General features: G+C 36.9%; 1 protein-coding gene across 1 annotated transcript in view; it reads right to left on the bottom strand.

Moving 5' to 3' along the window:
- TMTC2 (transmembrane O-mannosyltransferase targeting cadherins 2) overlaps positions 1 to 22,161 on the bottom strand; it is a 450,942-nt gene that overhangs the window by 172,411 nt on the left and 256,370 nt on the right. The window contains exon 4 of the mRNA XM_004602709.2: positions 16,522 to 16,636. Coding sequence (XP_004602766.2) covers positions 16,522 to 16,636 — 115 coding nt within the window. The remainder of the gene's footprint in view (positions 1 to 16,521; positions 16,637 to 22,161) is intronic.

Here is a 22,161-nt window from a genome sequence, read left to right as displayed (position 1 = left end):
AGAGCAGTTTCTAACTTAAGAACAAGCAAGATGAGTTTCAAAAATGCAGGTAGGACCTGATCTTTTCTTGGTTTTTTTTTTGGCTTGCAACAGATTTTACAACCTAGAAACAATCCACTCCCGGGTTCTGAAGAAAGTTGAGGGCTAGGGGAAAAACACCATTGATAACAATGTCTCTAAAACTGTCTGTGCTTGGGGTTGAATTTTGGTGCTGAAAGCCAGGATCCTTTTATCCAAGGAAGGAGCCTTGTACGCAAGGGAATACAGCTTGGTGGTGGAAACAGCATGCAAATTGGAAACTAAGACTGGGGATGGAAAAGCTGTCAAGTGATGTGTACAGAATGATGGAACATTGGAAATTAAGATGCCAAGGAAAAGAAAACTGGTGAGACAGTTTCACCAGAATTAGCCTTGATTCACTATTAAGTTTACTCTCACCCAAAGGATGTGACCTTGCCCCAGGAAAAACTGCTTAGCCGAGAATCCTTCACTTTTATTTCTAAATGAAGACCTAGAAACAGGACGACTTGCTTGTCTTTCCTTATTATTATTACCCTTTTCATTAATGTGGCATTCTCTTCTCCAATTCTCAATTTGTGGAGACTTAGTACACAACTCTACATGAGGTTTCTAAAATTTCAGTGATCTTTGTAAAGATTTTTGCTACAAGCAGGCAAAAATACAAGAACACATGTCAACATACACATGACTCATTAAAACCAACAAAAAATGGTTGTTCACAGAATATAAAGGCTGTAAATTTAATCTATCTTGAGACTGGAAAAGCTCTGAGCAGTCCCCTTCACTGGAATTTCTCCTCTCTAATACCAGTCTGAAATTTTCTGAAACTAATGAACGGATCTGATTAGACTAACCAAGTTGAATTTGATTCTCTTGCAGGTAAAAGGTCAGCATTTTCTCATTTGTTCACCTTATTATCAGAAGAACAAAATAGGGTTACTTTCCCCTCTTGTTCTCCATTCACCCTCCAACTAATAATCTCCAACAGCATAGGGCCTGGAGGCAAAGTAAATTTGGATGAATTAAGGCAAAACTATCCTTAGGCATTCTTCTGCAGAGTTAAACAGCTACCTTTCACACTGGAATTAAGAAAAATGTAATCGTGTACCTACAATAGCATGACTTTAAGTATTATCAGACAAATAATAAGAAAATACAACCAGGATTTATTGAGCCCATACAATGAATTATGCATTACCTTGGGTATGTGAAAACAATTAAACATTTTTCTTTGGAGCTCATGTGCTCATATTATATAATCCAACTTATAAATCTGTATTAATTTTAATATAATACATAGTTCTATAAAGGAAATTAACAAGATCACTAGAAAGTAGTAATACGAGGTGGAAAAAAATCAAATAAAGGAGAACAGAATTGAGTGGCAGAAGGGTGTAATTTGAAAAGAGTCAGTAGGGAAACCAGACATAATTCTTTCAGGCAAATGACTGAGATAAAAGACAAATGGTATAAGTGATTATTTAGCCACAGACATATTTTAAAATATTATGTAAAGTAAATATAAATAGTAGCAACAAGAAATTAATTTTTAAAGTATTATCATCTGAATATCCAGATGTCCTTAACTTTCAATTGTTTTAAGCAATTTCTCCATCATAAGGGCAAAAGCAGCTAGGTTTTACATAAGAGAAAAATGTTAATTAAATGCAAGATAATATTAATATATGTTCTAGTATATCTGGGAAATGATTCTTAAGTCATAATAACTGGAAATCTGCAGAGGGCTGATTGAAAATGCACAGATAACAAAACTTACATCTGTTCATTTTTCTTTAGGAGCAGAAGAAAAAGATGATGCATTTTCATAATGGAAGATATTCCTCTAATGAAACTGAAATTAATTTAGTCAAAACTCTGCTACACAGCGGCCACTCAACACCTTTATTGCAAACCACAACAGCTAATTAGAGAGAGAAAACAGAAGGGAATGCCTTGCCACAGTGGCAGGGTGGGGTGGGGGGGAGATGGGATTGGGGAGGGTGGGAGGGACACTGGGTTTACGGGTGGTGGAGAATGGGCACTGGTGAAGGGATGGGTTCCCAAACTTTGTATGAGGGAAGTATAAGCACAAAAGTGTATAAATCTGTAACTGTACCCTCACGGTGATTCTCTAATTAAAAATAAATAAATTTAAAAAAAAAACAAAACAAAACAAAAAAAAAACTCTGCTACATATTAGCTTGAACTTTCTATGTGAACATAATTTTAGAAGCAACAACAAAAAATGTTCCTGATAATTTCTGGAACATTCAGTTTTAAGGTTTAGCCAAATAAAAGTGCTAAAGCAGGCTTTGATTGTATCAATTCTTTATATACCTCATCTATAGCCTTTCCAAAATATGTCCACAAATTTACTTAGAGTGTTCAAAATGAAATAGTCTATACAGTTAAAAAGCCATTTTAATGATATATCAGAAATTATACCTTCCATTCATTTTTTTAACATAGAAAGTAGTTTCACTTGTTCTACACAGCTATTCCTAAAGAAGTATTTCTACATGGGAAACAGACCCACATAGTGCATTGAAAACTATATCTGCAACAGAAAACCTGTAACACCAATGAGAATTGGGATGACTCCATCTCTTTTCATTACTAGAAACCAATTTCTAAAAGAACTCTGATTTCCCCAATTTTATTTTGGATTAAGGTGAAGAGGACAATGCTTAATATTTCCAGCACGCAACCCTAGAAACCAACATTCTAGTTTCTATCACTATGGAAGAAATGTGTATGTGTGTACACTAAGATTCTCAGACGATTCCATTCAAAAGTATTTGTTGAGTACTGAGCAGCTGCCAACAGTTTTATCATATGCTAGAAACAGAGATACAAATAACTTGCATCCGTAGTTCCCAAGATACTCCCAGTTTAAAGTTCAGTTCTTTGGGATCCATGTATTGTACGGAATAAAATTATTTTCTGGCGTATCCTGTGCAGAATATGTGCCTATTATTTCTAAGTCCACAGATAATCTACATCGATGTCACTCATTTCATCCAAAGGGACATTAAGAAAAAAAAAAGAAATACTTAACTTGTCTATATGAGCTTTTGAATATATTATTTCTTCTTACACACTCCTGTCTACCAGCTTCAAAGGTATCAAGCACCCCGGTATTGCTTCCTTCAGCATACTTTATGATTTCATTTTCTTTGGCAAGTTTAGTAAAGATTAGCATTCCCTGGAATTGAGTTAATGGTTTTTCTTTAACTTACATATATATCACACTATTTTTAGTCATTACTTAAACACAGTATTTACATTCAGTTTTAATTTACATCCCAGAGGCCTACAGTTCTAAAATCTACACTGGATATATCAGAATGTTCCTAAGGACCATAGGGAAATTCTTGTTAGTTAGTGGATGCCTCATAATTATCTGAAACATACAAAGCATCAGCTGAAGAATTTTTCCCCAAACCATGTTTTTCATTTGTTTTACTAGTGTGACTTCTTGTTTATATATATTTTTTCCTTTTCTTCTGGCTGTAGGTCTCTTTCTGCATCCCATAATTACAAAAGCATCTCCCTGGAGATAGAGTTACCTTTGCTATTTTTTTAAGCTGATGCATATTTTAAAAATAAAATAAAATAAAAAAAAAACAAGAATGAAGTCATCCTGAATTTGGGGCTGGGGAAAAAGCAAGAAAGAAAATCAAGGAGGTGCCTACTGAACAGTGTGCTTATTAGGTACTAGGTACTACTGAAAATACAAGCTGGCCCCTAGTTCACCATACAGAAGAAAATAATAGCATGCACCGCTTACAAAGGCTATGCTTGACTGAGCAATCACCACTTGATAAACTTACCACCAATCAGAATTGCTTAGAAACCAATTTGCATAAAGTTGACCTGAGTGTGGCAGCCTTAAATACTCTCCACTTCAGTCAACTGGAACTCAAAGTGTATCTGGGTCTTCTAGGCTGCAATTCTAAAGACCCAAATAAAGTCTTTCTTTACTGTGCCTTGAACTAGATTTTGATTTCTTAGCCTACACTTTAATATTTAATACATTTTATTTTTAAAACAGTAGTTTTAAAATGTATTTTTACAGGGTGATTTGGGGGCCACATCTGGTGGTTATCAGGGATCACTCCTGGTAGGGATTGGGGAACTATATGGGGTAGTAGAGATTAAACAGAGGTTAGCTGCATGCAAAGTAAGCAATGACCCACTAAACTATCTCTCAGATCCTCATTTAATACATTTTAAATCCAAATTTATTGTCTTAGAGTGAAAGAAGCTTATCTTTTTGTCAGCTTATTCCATTCAACATAATGCCTGTAACTCTGAAAGTACTTCAACATTTGCTGAGTAAATTTATACTTACTTCCAACACATAATTAGCATGAGTCCATATAAATATATGCACATAGAAAATATAATCATATGAATCCAATTTTATAATTGGTCCTTACTTTTCAAAAAATGTGTGAAAACCTGTGGTACCTGATATCATGTAGAATACCGATTTTAGATATTTCCCATGAAAACAAAGTTGTAAAATCAACGTAAAATGTTATAACAAGGAATGGAAAAATAAGGAAATTCCAAAGCTATAAGTGTAATCTTCCCCATTATATAAACATAACAGGTGGCTATAAAATGCAGATGTGTGTATAGAAGAGCAGGTGGTGGGACTTAGAAAAATAATGCTATAGACAGAGATTTGCAAAGGTAAATGTCAATAGCAGTTTTCCAGAACTTTCCTGGGAAGGGTAAGCTTTAAATGTAAGATAGCCTGATTCTAATGTCATGCTACTAATACCATGATAAACCTATTCACTGAATACTTCTTATCCTGAGGACCTTTAAACTGAATGCTTTCAATGCACATATAACCAGCTTCAGCAAACATACATGTGATTCCTGTGTAGACCTTTTGATACTTTCTAGTGCCTGTGACAACAGAGCAGGAGAAATTCCAATAAATACAGATACAAGAGCAACTTTCTCTTCTGTGTTCATTTCTACAGAGATGTCTCAATGGAACTGATCACTCCAGGGAACTAAGTACTAGGAATCTAAACAGATCTAGTTTCCTTTCTCAGACTGTCTTGGAAATTCAGTGAATAGTACTGAAAGCTATAGGGGTTTCACGTGACACAAATTCATAATCTGAATTACTAGTTACATATGATGCTTAATACAAAATACCCTACAACAGAAATACTTTTCATGTTTTCCTTTTTAAATTGATCTGGATGTATTATACCTGTAGCTCCTCCATACAAACATTTCTGACTTCCTATCTATACAATTTTGCAGGTATAGGTTTCTTGCCTTCCTCTTTTCTGGCATCCTAACAAGGTAGACTTGGGTAAATTTCCTGAATAAAGTATATAGTGGCCAAAACTCAAGAATGGATAATTTAATCCTAAAATATTTTCAAAAATGTATATGCACAAATGCATATATGATTGATGAAATCATAAAGCATGGTTAATTTCCCTAGCTTTAAACAGTCGCTAATTCTCACATTTAAAAACATTTACTGTAGGGTCTAGAGGAATGTTGCAATGACTTAAAAGCCTCAGCCTTACAAGCGGGTGGTCATGAGTCAAATCCCCAGTGTCCCTACATTTACCCAGCAGAAAAACAGAATCCTGCCTGCAATCAGTGGTTCCACAGGAGATTTCTGCCCAGGTATGTTTAAGTACCATGGAAAGGGGTGGTCCATGGTGAGGGAGCACAACCAAGATATGCAACACTGCAACTAAAATCATGTGTAAGTGACATGGCCAGGAAGTGCATTTCATCTGATGCAAGTGATGAGAGCCACAGGGAACCCCTGGAGAGAACAGGCAAGAATGTGCATGGCTCAACTAAAGGGTGTGACCCTGGGATGCACAAGTACAAGCACTGCGACTGAACAATACTCCATGAGCACCAGAGCAAGAATAAGCAAGCACCACAGTGAGGCGTGTGTGCAAGCTTTGGTGACTACAATAGTAGCAGCAACAAGGAAGAAGGAGGGGATGATGCATATTTGTATATGGAATTTTATTTCTCTCTTAGTTAATAAGACTAGGCATATGCTAAGCTAACCTGTAGAGATGACTAACATGATAAGAAATTTAAGAAGTTATTGGACATCATCAGAAGGTGAATGTAAACAATACATGTCTAGGAACGAAGGTCAGCAGTATGAATACTATCTCAAGCAAGATTTTTAAAGGCAGTAAATATCTTTGGGACCCACAAGACTGTCCCCTTTTAGTAAGAGATAATTTTATATGTAATTATATACTTGGTTATTTATAATAGATTTTTTTGTTAGTACCAGTAAAAATCTGGATTTATTTTGCTAAAACATCCCTTGGCAAGTTATCTACTTAAGCAACACATACTTCTATTAATTCTGAAAATAAAGTGTTTTAAGTTTGTTTATAATAAAGAAGATATTTCCAGGTTTGATAAGAGGAAGGGAAAAAGAACTCAAACTTGGACTGTAAAATGCTACTTTCCTGAATCTGTAACCTGTATATGAGTATGTATCTGTAACCTGCTTCCTTCTGAATAATGAGAAGTATTGTTCAAACCCCCTTGTCCAATAAAATAAGTATAGACTTTGTCAAGGTATTTTACTATGCTTTTGTTTTTGATATAATTTTCATACACATAGGCACTGTCACTGTCACTGTCATCCTGTTGCTCATCGATTTGCTCAAATGGGCACCAGTAATGTCTCTCATTGAGAGACTTATTGTTACTGTTTTTGGCATATCCAATACACACGGGTAGCTTGCCAGGCTCTGCCTTGAGGGCTCCATACTCTCGGTAGCTTGCCGGGCTCTCTGAGAAGGGCAGAGGAATCGAACACAGGTAGGCTGCTTGAAAGGCGAACACCAACCGCTGTGCTATTGCTCCAGCCCCCACATAGGCATAAATAAGAAATATCTATGTAGAGAATATGTACATTATAGATATATGCAGATATGTGCATAAATATGGGCATATGTACATATATATGAATATATGTGCATATATGTATGCATTCACCCTCCATACATTCTTGGCAGGAAACCATTTCCTGAATTCTAGTAATTTAAGCAAGGGTTAATTGCTCCACCATTACTGTCATTCCTACAATTAAGGATCTTGGGCTTCTCATGCCTTATTTTCTGTGGGTTCAAAGAATGACTTCCAAATCCAGTGGTAATGTCACCATCATGTTTGTTCTATAATCTGTTTCTACTCACCTCTTGAGGTTGCTTAAAACATGGCCCTGAATTAACAAATAAATTCCTCATTAATTCCGAATTAAATCTAGGGTGACAAATCTACATCCTTATTTCCTGTACTGCCATACAGGACAAGAATCCCTGGCACCATTAGATTTAGAAATGAATTAAAACTCTGGGAAAAACTTTAGCTTTGTAAAGGAATCTTTTACCTGCCTACCAGCCTCTGTCTCCCATGATAAACCATGAGCTTCTATCTAGCCTCTTTCTGTCTTAAACTAGAAGAAGTTATTGGCTGAATCTTATCTCTCAAAAACAGATAAAGCAAGTAACTGTTTGGGAGTTCCCCTCCAGCTTCTCAGAACAGATTTTATTTGGAAATACAGTCACTGCAGATGTAATATGCAGTTAACATGGGTGGGCCTCTAACCCACACCGGCTGGTATTCCTCTAACATGTGAAGACAGAGACTCCCAGGGAGAACCCCAGGTGATGACAAAGGCCGAGATTGGAATTACGCAGCTCCAAGCCAAGGAACTCGAACATATGCCAGCAAAACACAGAGAAGAGGCACGCCGCTTCCTCCCGCCGGCCTCAGAGGAAACCCGGCCCTGCCAACACCAGGGTTCTGGAGCACTTGCCTCAGGAACTGCGACACAAAAATTTCTGTTTCAAGTTGCCTTGTTAATGGTACTATGTTATATTTATTCTATGAGGCGAACACACAAGCCAACTCTAATATAAATGTGCGTATTCGAGAACTTGCCAAGAAAATGTAATACTGGATATCTGATTCAAGAAATCTTTACAAAATAATCCCAAACTACTTAATTATACTTATCAAAATATACTTGCATCATTCAAAAACGTAGTTATCTAACTCCCACTACTAATTTTATCCCATACATTCAAAACATAGGATTTTCTCTGCTGACATAAATTTGACAATTTATTTATTAAAAGAACAATAGTTTAAACTACAGCAAAAGACACAATGACCTATAGAAACTGTTATACCCTAAAAAAATCTGAATATGAATAGAAAATAATTACATATGAGCTGCAACAGAAACTAGCAATACTATTTACTGCACATGAATATGTTATAGTTATTGTTATGCAGGCTTGTTTTCTGAGGCAGATGGTGATCCAAGGCCTTCTTGACATTTATAAAGATAATCATATAGTTCTCCTTGTTGATATAACATATCACTATATCACTGTCATCCCATTGTTCACTGATTTGCTTGAGCGGGTGCCAGTGACGTCTCCATTCATCCCTTTTGTGTGCTAGTGAAGCCTGATGGTATATTGGAAGCTCTTTCAGGGTCAGGGGAATGAGGACCGTCGATATAACATGTGAAATATATAAATATAATATATACATATTATTTTTATCATATAATTATATTTTAAAATGTAATTAAACAGCAATATTGTATACTATACCTAATTCCATTTAATAGTGGAATTTTAACCTCCTAATATGCTACTCTATTAACTATGTTTTTTTTTCTCCAAAAATTGGGTGCCTAGGTGAAAGAAAGGGGAGTCTGGAACCATGGCTCTCAATGTTCTGATGCTGGGCTGTGGTGTGACAGTTTAGTGTCTAGCACTCCAGCACAACACTCGTCAGCAGTGCTGGGAGTAGAAAGAACCGTGGGCTGAACTCAGTTCTTGCACAAGCTACAGAGCATGGTATCTGCAAGACTTGTGCTCTGGAACAGAAGCCATACTGCTGACTCCCCCTCGACATTATGTTTAAAACATATCTGTAATTGTATAGGTATTTTTCTTGAGCTGTCATGGTTTTGTTGTTTTTTACATGTTTTTCTGTTGCTTTTCGAGTTTTGAGGTTCTTGAATTTTTCCTGTATTGTTACTCTGTTTAGATATGTGTTAGAAAATACAGCCAGGACTTCGGCTATAAGTATTACCTAGCATGTATAGCTCTCTCTCTGTTTCTCTCTCTCTGTTTCTCTTTCTCTGTTTCTTTCTCTCTCTGTTTCTCTCTTCTCTCTTACCTTTTTTTTTTTTCTTTTTGAGTCACACCTGGCGATGCACAGGGGTTACTCCTGGCTCTGCACTCAGGAATTAGTCCTGGCAGTGCTTGGGGGACCATATGGGGATGCCGGGGGTCGAACCCGGTCGGCCACGTTCAAGGCAAGCGCTCTAGCCGCTGTGCTATCACTCCGGCCCCTCTCTTCTCTCTTTCTCTCTCTCTGTCTCACACACACACACAAACACACACATACACAACACAACCTGAGTATATCTAATGCAAGAAAAATCTGTTCATTAAAAGTTTGATAAAGTTTGTAAAGCAACTTTATTGGTTCCTTGTGGAAAAATTATTTTTCAGGACTTTCAACTTTTTCCAATTTTTGCTTTAGACTGTTTACCTCTTTTAGGCCAGTTAACATATCTTAAGAACTCATGCTACTAAGATTTTTATACATGTGACTAATGTTATGTTATTTTCAGATTCTGTATTATCTTATTGTAGACATTCTTTTTGGTTGTTGTATTTGAGATTCTCTATATTGTTCTGCCCTTTTTGGAACAGTCTTTAAAATATTAAGATCGTGGGGACTGGTGAGACAGTTGACCATGGTTCAATTCCCAGCACTCATTCTAGTCCCCTGAGCCTGTTAAGAGTGATCTCTGAGAGCAAAACCAGGGAAAGCCCTGGGCAGACCTGGGTGTGGTCCAACACCCCACCAGAACCAAAAATAAATAGATAAATAAATAAATAAATAAATAAATAAATAAAGATTATATATTGATAATTAATTTCCATTACTTTTCCCTATTCTACTTGAGATTTTCTTTATACTTCATTTAACTGAATTTATTTATAGCTCCATTTCTAGTTTCCCGGTTTGGATGATTAGTTGGATACTTACAATGTAAAACAAAAACTATAATTAATGGTGGACAACATTTCTCTTATCCTCAGTAATGATCCCCTCTGTTCTGTAAGAAATCTAAAACCAAATAAATCATATTACATTTATTATGTGCGCTCTGAATCTAATGCCTAATGAAATATTCAATATTCCATTGGATTACCTGTTTAAATATCAGTTGGGAAAGATGGAGACAAATCTATAACAGCAGTGAGAGGATATCGACGAGTATTTTTCAGTCTAGAAATCAATTGCATTTCAGATGCCACAAGCAGTGCAGTTAAAAGGTTGAAAGCTGACTGTATTTATAAAACTTGACAGTACAAATCAGTGAGCAGTGATCCATCTGCTTTGCCCCTCAAAATTTACTACACTTGAAAAGAAAAACCAACATCATAACTTAAACCTGTTAAACCTGGTCTCTAAAAATGTGACATACAAAATGCTGGATTTTAATAAGATGGGCAGTGTAAATACAGTGCTAGGCAATAGATATATTCCATTCAATGTGACTAAGGGTAAAGTAGGTGCTGTCTTCGAATACACACTGAATATTCTCAATAACTACAGTTTGAAGTGATACATTGTAATTAATGACTTCAAATAACTCAAACTGCTTCTGCTGTATTTCCCCCAGAGATTATATCTGGCTCTGTGCTCAGGGGTCACTCAGTTTGCAAACCCGATGATGATTAGCAAAACACAATTGAGTAAATGAGTGGTTGTCATTTTTAAATAAGTACCTTGACCATAAATGTCGCTCCCATAGCAGAGCACCTATCTTACATGGGTGAGTGTTGGGTTTGACCCCTGGCACCAACAAGCCCCTCCCTGAGTACCATAGCAATAAAAGTGCAAACTCAACCCTTCTATTCAAAGTATTTTATGTCTGCACGTAAAGGTAAAAGTGATTTGAATGTCAATGTTTTCGGAACTCTGCGACACGTACTGAAGGCTTTTGTGACATGTTCATTTTATTTCTGTGAGTTTGAGCCGATATACTATCAAAGCATAACATAGTCAGATTATGGTTATTTCAAGTACTGGCTCCTTCATTATTTCTGAGATGGTTTACAAATTGCCTCTTTATTCCCTTTTTCTCATTCTGCAGTCTTCACTTGAAGACTGAAATAACATGCGTATAAAAACTAAGATGAGTGCTTACCAAAGAAAGATACATAAGTAATTGCTAGCAAAGATAGAAAAATACCAGAATTTTATAAACAAAAAGTAAACAAAACAGTATCTATGTACCTCTTGAGTATAACTTGATATTATATCAAAGTTTTAAAACCTGTCCTCAAAGTTGTTAAATCTTAAAGAGCAATGTGACAATTTTCACATGTAAACCATATTATCGCTGGACTTGAGCTTACATAATATTTCTTTAAACCATTTTCTCAAATCATTATTTTTCTTTTTCTTCACCTAGGATGATAGTTAATATCATACTTGTATGTGCTTGTTATGCATTTTAAATATATAAAATTAAATTTCAGGGATTAATTTAAACATGATCTTTCACTCCCTAGACTCCTTCCATATCTAGGCTGTGGTGGTGTACTTTACTGTTTAATGAATTACAAAATGATCTAGGTTATTTTCCTAATAAATTTTCTGAAAAATAAGTCTTTTCAGTAATTTACAAAGAAACTAGATTATGAGCATTGAATATTTTTAAACTTAAGTTGCTGATTAATGTTTACATAGAAAAATGAACTGAAACTTGTTTTCTAGAAATTTACAAAGAAACCAGATTATGAGCATTGAATTTTTTTTTTAATTTAAGTTGTTAATTAAAGTTTACATAGAAAAAACAGAAACTTCTTTCCCAGAAATTTCTAAAGTCATTAGCAACAAGCAATTGATGCCAACAAAAATGATTAGATTTATAAATTCCAGGCTTTGGTCATGAAACACCTTTGAAACAAGAGGATAGCCCAGGATATGGCTCAGTTTAGAGAGCTTGTTTTGCAATGTGTGAGGTGCCTAGGTTTCATATCTACAGGAAGAAACAAAATCAGAACTGTAACTGATAAGAAATGTGATTAACATCTATTACTATGCTGCAAAGGAATATAATCTGGTTATGCTTATTGGTAAAACAAAGTAAAAGTGAATTCCATTTCTTTTCAGAATTCAAAATAGAATACACATGAAAAATATATAATGAAAATAGCATATATATCTCAGAGGGAAAATCTTCTCTGTCATGGAGACTCTAAATTATTCATAAGAAAACTTGGCATTTTTTCCTACTTTCATAAATAAAAAGAAATATGTCTGCGCCTAAGGTTATATGGTACCAAATATATTTATGATATTATGGATTGTAAAAGTTCTACTTTACATATGCTTTATAAAAAATTTACCCAAGTATTCACTTATTTTAAAATATTATTATTGAATAACATCCTGTTAGCCACACAGCTTACATAACCCTGCACTTTAAAGTCATGCCCAATGTTTCTTGTAAAATTTAAGCCTCTCTGATGACACAGAGTGATCTCTCTTAGATGTGGGGTAAAAGGAAACATAATGGGGGAGGATGAATTCCCAGGGGAAACAAACAGCATGAGAACTGGTAGTCAGTAGGAAACATGCCACTTATTGGGGCTTGGGGACAGGATAGGGAGCAGGTAATGACTATGGTGACAGGAAGATCAACTGGCTGGTGGAAGTGGTGCTGAAAGGTGGTAGAGTGTTTTATATGAAACCCTATAAGCAACAGTACCGCAAACCACAAAGCAAAAACATACATACATACTATATATATATATATATATATATATATATATATATATATACACACACACACTTATATATCACTGTATCACTGTCACTGCCATCCCGTTATTCATTGGCTTGCTCAAGTGGGCACCAGTAACGTCTCCGTTGTAAGACTTGCTACTGTTTTCGGCATATTGGATATGATACAGGTAGCTTGCCAGGCTCTGCCATGCAGGCAGGATACTCTTGGTAACTTGCCAGACTCTCTGAGAGGGATAGAGGAATCAAACCCGGTCAGCTATGTGCAAAGCAAATGCCCTACCAGCTGTGCTATCGCTCCAGTCCATACATACATAAATATACATACTTATGTGTATATAAATTCCTCTCATAGAGGCAGACTGGTGGGTGGGAGACAAATGGGAGTGGGGGGAGGGGAACTGGTAGAGGGAAGTAGGCACTGGTAAAGGGACTGGTGTTGAGGCAATGTATGTCTGAAACCAAATCATAAATATCTCTGCAACTTCACGGTAACTAAAAAAAATTAAAAAATTAAAAAAAAATTAAGTATCTCCATTTGAACTGACAGCAAAATATAGCTTTAAAAAAAACCCTAGCATTGGCTGATGAATTACTTCAAAGGGCTGGAGCATAAGATTTGTATATAGGAGGGTGAGATTCAATCCTAATCCCTTACATTGTTATGGTTCCTGCACCACAGGCAATAGCCCTCAGACACTGAGGTGACAGTGTAACCCCTAAGCAGAGCCAGGTGTAGCCCCAACCCTCCTCTTTCAAGCCTTATCATATTAAAATGACATTTACGACATACACTAAGCCCCGAAATCAGAAGTAGAATTCTGAACTTAGGGCCAGAGAGAAAGTACTGTGGGTAAGGGGCTAGCCTTGCATGCAGCTGATCTGGGTGCTATCCCCTAAACCTGGACCCTGCATATGGTCCCCGAACCCCGGGGAGAGTGAGTCATCCCTGAGCAAACCCTCAACACTAGGTGTGGCCCCAAACTTAAAAAAATAGAGAAGTCTTATCTTGTTAATAACCACCTCTCTGGCCAGAATTTCTCATTAGGGCTTGGGGATGTTGATTCAAATATTTTCACGGTTTATTTAAGTATTCAGAGTAGGGTATTAAAAAATGTAGCTTTTAATTACCTGTATCTTTTCACTGGATAAAGACTCTCAACAAAGAGTCTTGATAGAAACTTTTTTTTAAATATCTGGCTCTCAGGTAACAGCATAAGAGGGTGTGTGTGTGTGTGTGTGTGTGTGTGTTTTAATTAATTTATTTTTCTTTGGGGAGGAGGCGGGGGGGGGGGGGAGGAGGCAGCCACCTGACGGTAACCAGCTTTTATTTCTGCCTCTGCATTCACTGATCACTCCTAGAAGACTTGGGGGAACATTATGGTATGGTGGGTAAGGAAATCCACGTCTACCTCTTTTCAACTAGCAGGCGTAGCTAAGAGAAAAACATATTCAGTGAAAGGTTACTAGTTATTGGGCTTCCCCTGGTGGAGGGAGTGTAAAGGAATGGTGGGGAAAGCGAGCAGGCAGCACTGGGACTGGGTGCAGGGAAGCAGGCACTCTGATGTTTTGTGCGTGCAACCCTTCTATTAAACTCTTGAAAATAAGGGTGCCTTATTTACAATCAGGCTGGAGTGACAGCTGGAGCATTTGCCTTTCACACGGCCGACCTGGGTTCGATTCCTCTGTCCCTCTCAGAGAGCCCGGCAAACTACCAAGAGTATCCCGCACCGCAGAGCCTGGCAAGCTACCCATGACGTATTCGATATGCCAAAAACAATAACAACAAATCTCACAGTGGCAACATTACTGTGCCCGCTTGAGCAAATCGATGAACAACGGGACAATAGTGCTACAATCAAATAAAATTTAAATTTAAAATAAACATATGGAGAATGGAAGAACAGGATAAGAGAACTGGTATCTCACATTGCCAAGCAAGACATTCCTTTGACAACACTGCCTTCAGATGGGAAAAATATATAAATATATATATATCCTTTACGTTTCATCAAGTTTAGAGAATGCCACTATTATATATATGAGTGTCAAAAGAAACAAAAAATTCAGTTAGTTTACATTTACCTACAGATATCTCACTGTACCCTCTACAGTTTTTTCAATCAAATAATAGAAAAAATGTTCCCCTAGTTATTTTCCTAACCTGATACATACAAATATTCTAATATTTGTACATTATTACAAACTAATCATCAATGTTATTGGAGAGGATAAAACATTATCTTATTTGGTAATACCAGGTTTATTAGATGTTTTAAATACTTTCTGACAAGAAATTCTTTAAGAGAAGACAAAATGTATCACTTTTGATAGTTATCATATTGATATCATTTTTGATAGTGAAGTCAGCAATGAAATAAGTTATCACTTGTAACAGTCTTATTTTATGAAACCAACTATCCATTAATAGTATCTAATTTTTAATTTAGTCATTTAAATCATTTTTTATGTTATATGGCATAGATGGCATAGTAATTTTTAAAAATTCAGTCAAATTACGATTCTCAAAATATTAGAAATTGAGCTCCCATTTGACCCAGCAATATACTATTCTGCTTCTCTGGGAATATATTCCAGAGAAGCAGAATAGTATAGTCGAAATAACATCTGTACTTATATGTTCATCGCAGCACTGTTTACAATGGCCAGAATCTGGAAAAAACCCGAGTGCCCGAGAACAGATGACTGGTTGAAGGAACTCTGGTACATCCATACAATGGAATACTATGCAGCTGTTAGAAAAAATGAGGTCATGAACTTTGCATATAAGTGTATCAGCATGGAAAGTATCATGCTAAGTGAAATGAGTCAGAAAGAAAGACAGACATAGAAAGACTGCACTCATCTGTGGAATATAGAATAACAGAGTAGGAGACTAACACCCAAGAATAGTTGAAATAAGTACCAGGAGGTTGACTCCATGGCTTGGAAGCTGGCCTCACATTCTGGGGAGAGGACAACTCAGATAGAGAAGGGAACACCAAGGAAAATGTGCTTGGAGGCCATGCGGGGGAAGGGAAGGGTGATGTGTGCTGCACGTAGACTAGAGACTGAACAAGATGGCCACTCAACACCTTTATTGCAAACTACAACACCTAATTAGAAAGAGAGAACAAAAGGGAATACCCTGCCACAGTGGCAGGGTGCGGTGGGGGGAGCTGGGATTGGGGAGGGTGGGAGGGATGCTGAGTTTATTTGTAGTGGAGAATGGGCACTGGTGAAGGGATGGGTTCTCGAACTTTGTATGAGGGAAACATGAGCACAAAAATGTATAAATCTGTAACTGTACCCTTAAAAAATAAATAAAATAAAATAGCTGCTATTATAAAAAAATTCAGTCAAATTATAACGATTTATATGAGTATTGCTGATAAGCCCAACCCATTTTTTACCTAATAGTCTCAGAAGGAGGATTAATAAAAAGACTAAACAGACACACACACACACACACACACACACACACACACACACACACAGAGCTAGCAGCATCACCACTTCCTACTGTTAAACCAATCATCCTTCTCACCCCAGGTTTCAAGATGAACCAAGTAAGAGAGAAAAAAAAAAGGAAGAAAAAAAGCAATATATACTCACAAATTATAAAGCATGTCTGCCATGTTGCTACGGTAGTACAAGGCATTTCTATAGGCGATTTCGGCTTCAGAAATTTTGCTCTGACTCTTCAGAACATTTCCAAGGTTACCCCATGCTGCAAAGAAAAGCAGGAAGTATTCAGTCTGAGGATTAATACTATTACACATGACATAATATCAGGACATCAAGAAGTACTGCAGGGTGAAAAACCTGCATAAACCATTTCATAAAAGGGAACTTTATTTCCTTTAGATGCTAATGTTTCACCAAACCAGATGATTACATCAAAGCCAAAAAAATAAAATTATGATGTCTCAAAGTGATATATACGGAGTTTATCATAAGGCCAAGAACAATGTTGTGTTAAGATCATCTACAAAGACTTAGTGCTCTTTCAGATTTCAGTAGGGGTCTTCATGGCCTGAATTTATTGCATACTTGCTGATCAGAAACTGTAAAATACACAAAGATGTCACTAAAATATTTTTTGAAAAAACTTAGGACACAGAACTAGGGATTAAAATTAACTTAGCCAAAGAAAAGCAAAGCTATAAAAAGACAAACAAGTCCTCAGAACATATCAGTAGAGCATGTTTCATACACTTCACCAACATAATCTCCGATAATGTCCTTCTATTCCTTTCCTACCATACGAAGTTCACTTCTGTGAAAATCAGTCTCAGTAGCTGAGTACATAAATCTGTCTTTTCTACCTGTATTATAAGACGGTGACCTCAAACACTAGAATCCCTTCTTCCAACAATAAGAAAAGGAGTGATGTGAGGACAGATTACTGGAGAGGGGGTGGGAAGGAGGGGGATCCTGAAATGATTCTTCCTGAACAAACACAATCTTACATAGTATCAGTTTGAGATAGGCTATCTTTGAGACTTAAGATAAATGAGATGAAACAAGAAAATTCTTCATCTTACTAAACACTAAACACAAAAAACGATAAAGGGGAATGGCTAATAGTACACTGGGTTTCTATCTAAAGCACCAAGCTATCTTCCAAGCACCACTGGGCGCAGCCCTGGATCCCACAGCACTGCCAGGGGTGGCCCGAGGCACCCCAAACCTAAGCATTCAGGTTTGTCTAGGTTCGTCATCTGCATAAGACCCAAGCAGCAGAAGTCCAAACAGCAGTACTCTAGACATATTCATTCTTTTCATAAAAGCCATTATTCATCTATCACATTTCAGTGATAAGACGGGAAATAAAAAGACAATCCCCAGAGATGGCTCTAAGGGATGGGATGCATCCATAGCTTACATGAGCAAATCGGACTCCTGGCACTGCATGGCTCTAAGAAACTGCTGACGGTGGCCCTAGTGACCCCTGGCTCCAAGCAGCACTGCAATGCTTGCTGAGCACTGAAAATCTGAGCCTTCCTGACAGGAAATGGCTCCTACCTACCTGCCCTCCCCAACCACAAAAGAAACTCTAAAAAAAAAAAAAAGAAAAAGAAAGAAAGAAAGAAACCAAAAAAAAAAAAATACCTAGCACTTTAACACTGTAATTCCCCAGTAATTCACAGAAATGGCCATAATAACAATACAATATGATTTATACTCAGATTTAGAACATTCGATAAAAAACGCGTACTAAAGTGAAAGGGAAAATCCCAAGGCAGGGCAGTAGTAGCCCGGGCCAAGCATTCTGTTATACCCTCTGACAGCTACCAACCCACCAAAGCACAGTCGAGATTAAAGATGAACCCCAACAACCACCTTGTTGCCAGAGAAATTCCCATCTGGGCCACACTACGGGGGCGCTTAATGCAAGTTTATTGACCGCGCTAACAAGAGAGCATAAAAAAAAAAAACTTTAGTGCATTTTATTTATTATACTTTATTAGACTTGGAAGCAGTGAGGAATCAAAAATTCATTTTAACATTCTGACATGAGTAGACCTTAAGAGAACCTACTGGAAAGAGGTGCTTGGAAGTAGAACTCTGTGATACAAAGCCAGACTTGCACAATTAAACTGCAGTTTAATCCTGGCAACATCCCAAACCACTGAGCACAATCCCTAAAGTATGGTGTGTTTGTGTGTATTTGTGGGGGGGGGGGAAGTGGGGGGTCCCCAATGCCACAAGTGTGTGACTCTGGTATTCTGCAGTCAAGTGTGTGAAAGCAACTGCAACACGAGAGCATGCAAGAAATGATACTATCTCTGGGGCCGGAGCGATAGCACAGCGGGTAGGGCGTTTGCCTTGCACGCGGCCAACCTGGGTTCGATCCCCGGCATCCCATATGGTCCCCCAAGCACTGCCAGGAGTAATTCCTGAGTGCAAAGCCAGGAGTAACCCCTGAGCATCGCTGGGTATGACCCAAAAAGCAAAAAAAAAAAAAAAAAGAAATGATACTATCTCCTGCACGACGGCCACAAATCCACCACCCAAGGAAGGGAAAGCACAGTCTCTTAAAACTGTCCTAAAAACACACAGAAAGTGAAAAAACTTAAAAAAAATACAAAGAATCAAAATACTGAATACATTGTCATAACATAAATCCTGGGCTGAAGCAATAGCACAGCGGTTGGGCTTTTGCCTTTCACGCGGCCAACCCGTGTTTGATTCCTCCGCCCCTCTCGGAGAGCCCGGCAAGCTACTGAGAGTATAGAGCCCGCGAGGCAGAGCCTGGCAAGCTACCCGTGTGTATTGGATATGCCAAAAACAGTAACAACAAGTCTCTCAATGAGAGACGATACTGGTGCCCGCTCGAACAAATTGATGAGCAACGGGATGACAGTGACAGTGACAGTGACAATGACATTGAACTAAAAATTCAGTTCCAACCAAAATATTGCTACATATTTCACAAGGTTGTATCACAACCTAAATATGCAAAGGCTGTCCGGGTCATTGCTTTCAATCAATGGGAATATGAATTAAGAAAGAATAAGTTTATTTATTTATTTATTTGGCTTTTTGGGTCACACTGGCGATGCACAGGGGTTCCTCCTGGATCTGCACTCAGGAATTACCCCTGGCGGTGCTCAGGGGACCATATGGGATGCTGGGAATTGATCCTGGGTCGGCCACATGCAAGGCAAATGCCCTACTTGCTGTGCTATCGCTCCAGCCCCAAGTTTATTTAATTTTTAAACTCTAGGCATTAAGTATAGGAGTAAAAGGAAGGAGTTTTGCAGGGATCATCGTGAAAACCGGCAGTGAACAGAAAGGTTCAAATTAATTTAATCCTCTGCAACAAGAGAATGAGACAGGGAAAAAAGAAAAGAAAGGAGAAAGAGGAAATTAAAGGGCATGTTTCACATTAATTAAAAATAAAGATGGTTTTATCCTATATTGTATTTAAGGAATAAAGGCTTCTAACATTTACTTAAATTTTTAGTACGAAAAATAAAAGTTTAGAACTTTTTAAATAAACAATTGAGTACAGATGCTTGAGATTATCGTCAAATTTTCACTTGGTAATTATATTTTGAAATAACCTAATTGAAAGATCTTTTAATTCATATTTAATGTTATTTATCTTTTTACTTTTTTTGAAGCCATATATTTTACTCATGCACTCATTTTGTGCAGTGCAGTGATTTTTAAAAGCACTAGTTTTACTGGAATAAAATCTCCAAAATTCTTCCAAGAAATAATGAAGTCTAAAAAAAGCACCCATATTTTTAAAGCCTATATTTTGGTACACAGTGTGCACAGATGAAACCAATTCACACTTTAAACTCTGGAGATAATGTAATAAAGCACTTCTTTTGAAGTTTAAAAAATATTTAACTGGTTTACTCAAGTCTCAGTGTAATTTTAAAAGTTTATCCAAGAGCTTTTCAAAATATTTAGAGTACTCATTTTATTCCTGTTGTTTTACAAAATGAATGTTCTAAGAAGGTGCTCTTACAGGGGTTAACAATGGTTTTATCTCTGGGTTAACCTTGCAGCATCAATGTGCTTTATTGACTGAGAAGACACAGAAAATAAGACAGAAAAAGCAGAGCCGGAGAAAAAAAATCTAGAAATGAAGACAAATGGTAAGGATAGCAGTGTCACTGATTTAAAGTTAGCATGTTTGGGGACCAGAAAGATAATACAGCAGGAAAGGGTTTGTCTTGCATACACCAAACCCAGGTTCAATCCCTGATACCCCTGGAAGTTCCCTGAGCACCATCAAGTGATCTCTAAGAGCAATGCCAGGAGTGGACCTAAGCATCACTGGATGTGGCATAAAACCAAATTTAAAAAAAAAATTAAAATGTTTAAAATATGAAGATGACATACCTGATCTAGAGTCTATTCATGGACACATATACCACAAATTATGGCATAAATCCTAGATCGTAATGATTTGTCTATGTCAGGAAATATAGTAAGCACTTCATTTTTGTATTCTCAGGACCTGTGGTGTGATGAAGAATCACTAACAGAATGAAACTATCTTTTGGAAAGGGAAACACAGAGTTCTTATCACAGCCTTCGCTTCTTATTTGAGACCCACAAGGTACCTCTGGTCTCTGAAGGCAGAATCTGAGACATACCTTTGAGGGGGCTGATCACCTCTAAATAGGGCCTCCTTACCAGGGACATTCATAATCATCAGAAGACATATACCCATATCCCTGCAACCTTATTTTATGTCTCAGATTCCCCAATCTCCATCTCTGAGATTTTTTCCCCACCAGAAAAAAAAATAATAAAGTTTTGCTAGACCAATCTTGTATGGCCTAATACAAATCATTTTATCCATTTTATTGATGATAAAACCTAAGAAGAAAAGTTAATTGACAGCTGAAAAGAGAGACTCAGAACTTATAGGGACAGGCAATAGAATGCACCTTTAGGAAGTATTGTCTCACCCTCTCAAAACTGAGTTTAAAGATACAGTAAAATAGCAAATCACAAGCACTAAATATTTTTTTTGAGGGCACCCCCTGCGGTGCTCAGGATTCTACACTCAGTAATAACTCCTGGCAGCTATCAGGAGCCAATATGAGATTCTGGTGATCAAACTCAGGAAGACTGCATGCAAGGCATGTGCCCTACCTGTTGTACGTACTTAATTGAAGGATCTGAATATATAAACAAAGTATTATTTAAATAGTTAAAATTTGGGGGGCAAAAACCTTGTGACATATAAAAGATTACAAAACTACATTGTATAAAAGAAAGAAATATTTCATATTTTATAGTCTAATTTCCATGTGTATTCCATACCTTAGTGAAAAAAATATCAAATATACACTGTTTTACATTTCTTTGGGTGGGAATTTAATTTTACATGTCACATTTTGTGGTAAATCACTGGGAAAAAAAATATTCTATCTGTGTAAATAAATAGGGACTTAGGTACATTATCAAGGTCTTCTAAATGTGGTGAAGGTGCCTAGCATAGCTTAGAGAATAAGCATTCTATAACAAGTACATGCCCTATTCCCTAAGACTAAGTATATATGGTGATTATGTGAAGGGAAAGAAAACAGACACCTCTGGACACCACCCAGATAAGCTAGAAAATCTAAGTTGTAAAGTTATTTTATTTTTAAGAGGAAACTTTAAAATTTCTATTAAAAAATTGAAAAGAAAAGAAGCTGAAATAACTCAAATCTCAAGAACTCTTCATATAAATATTCAACTACAATGGAAAGGTATCCACTTACTAAGAAACTTGAC

The sequence above is a fragment of the Sorex araneus genome, chromosome 10 (assembly GCF_027595985.1).
Source record: "Sorex araneus isolate mSorAra2 chromosome 10, mSorAra2.pri, whole genome shotgun sequence".
NCBI lineage: Eukaryota > Metazoa > Chordata > Mammalia > Eulipotyphla > Soricidae > Sorex > Sorex araneus.
The sequence above is the reverse complement of the archived record's forward strand: the minus strand, read 5'-3'. Positions and strand labels throughout refer to the sequence as shown.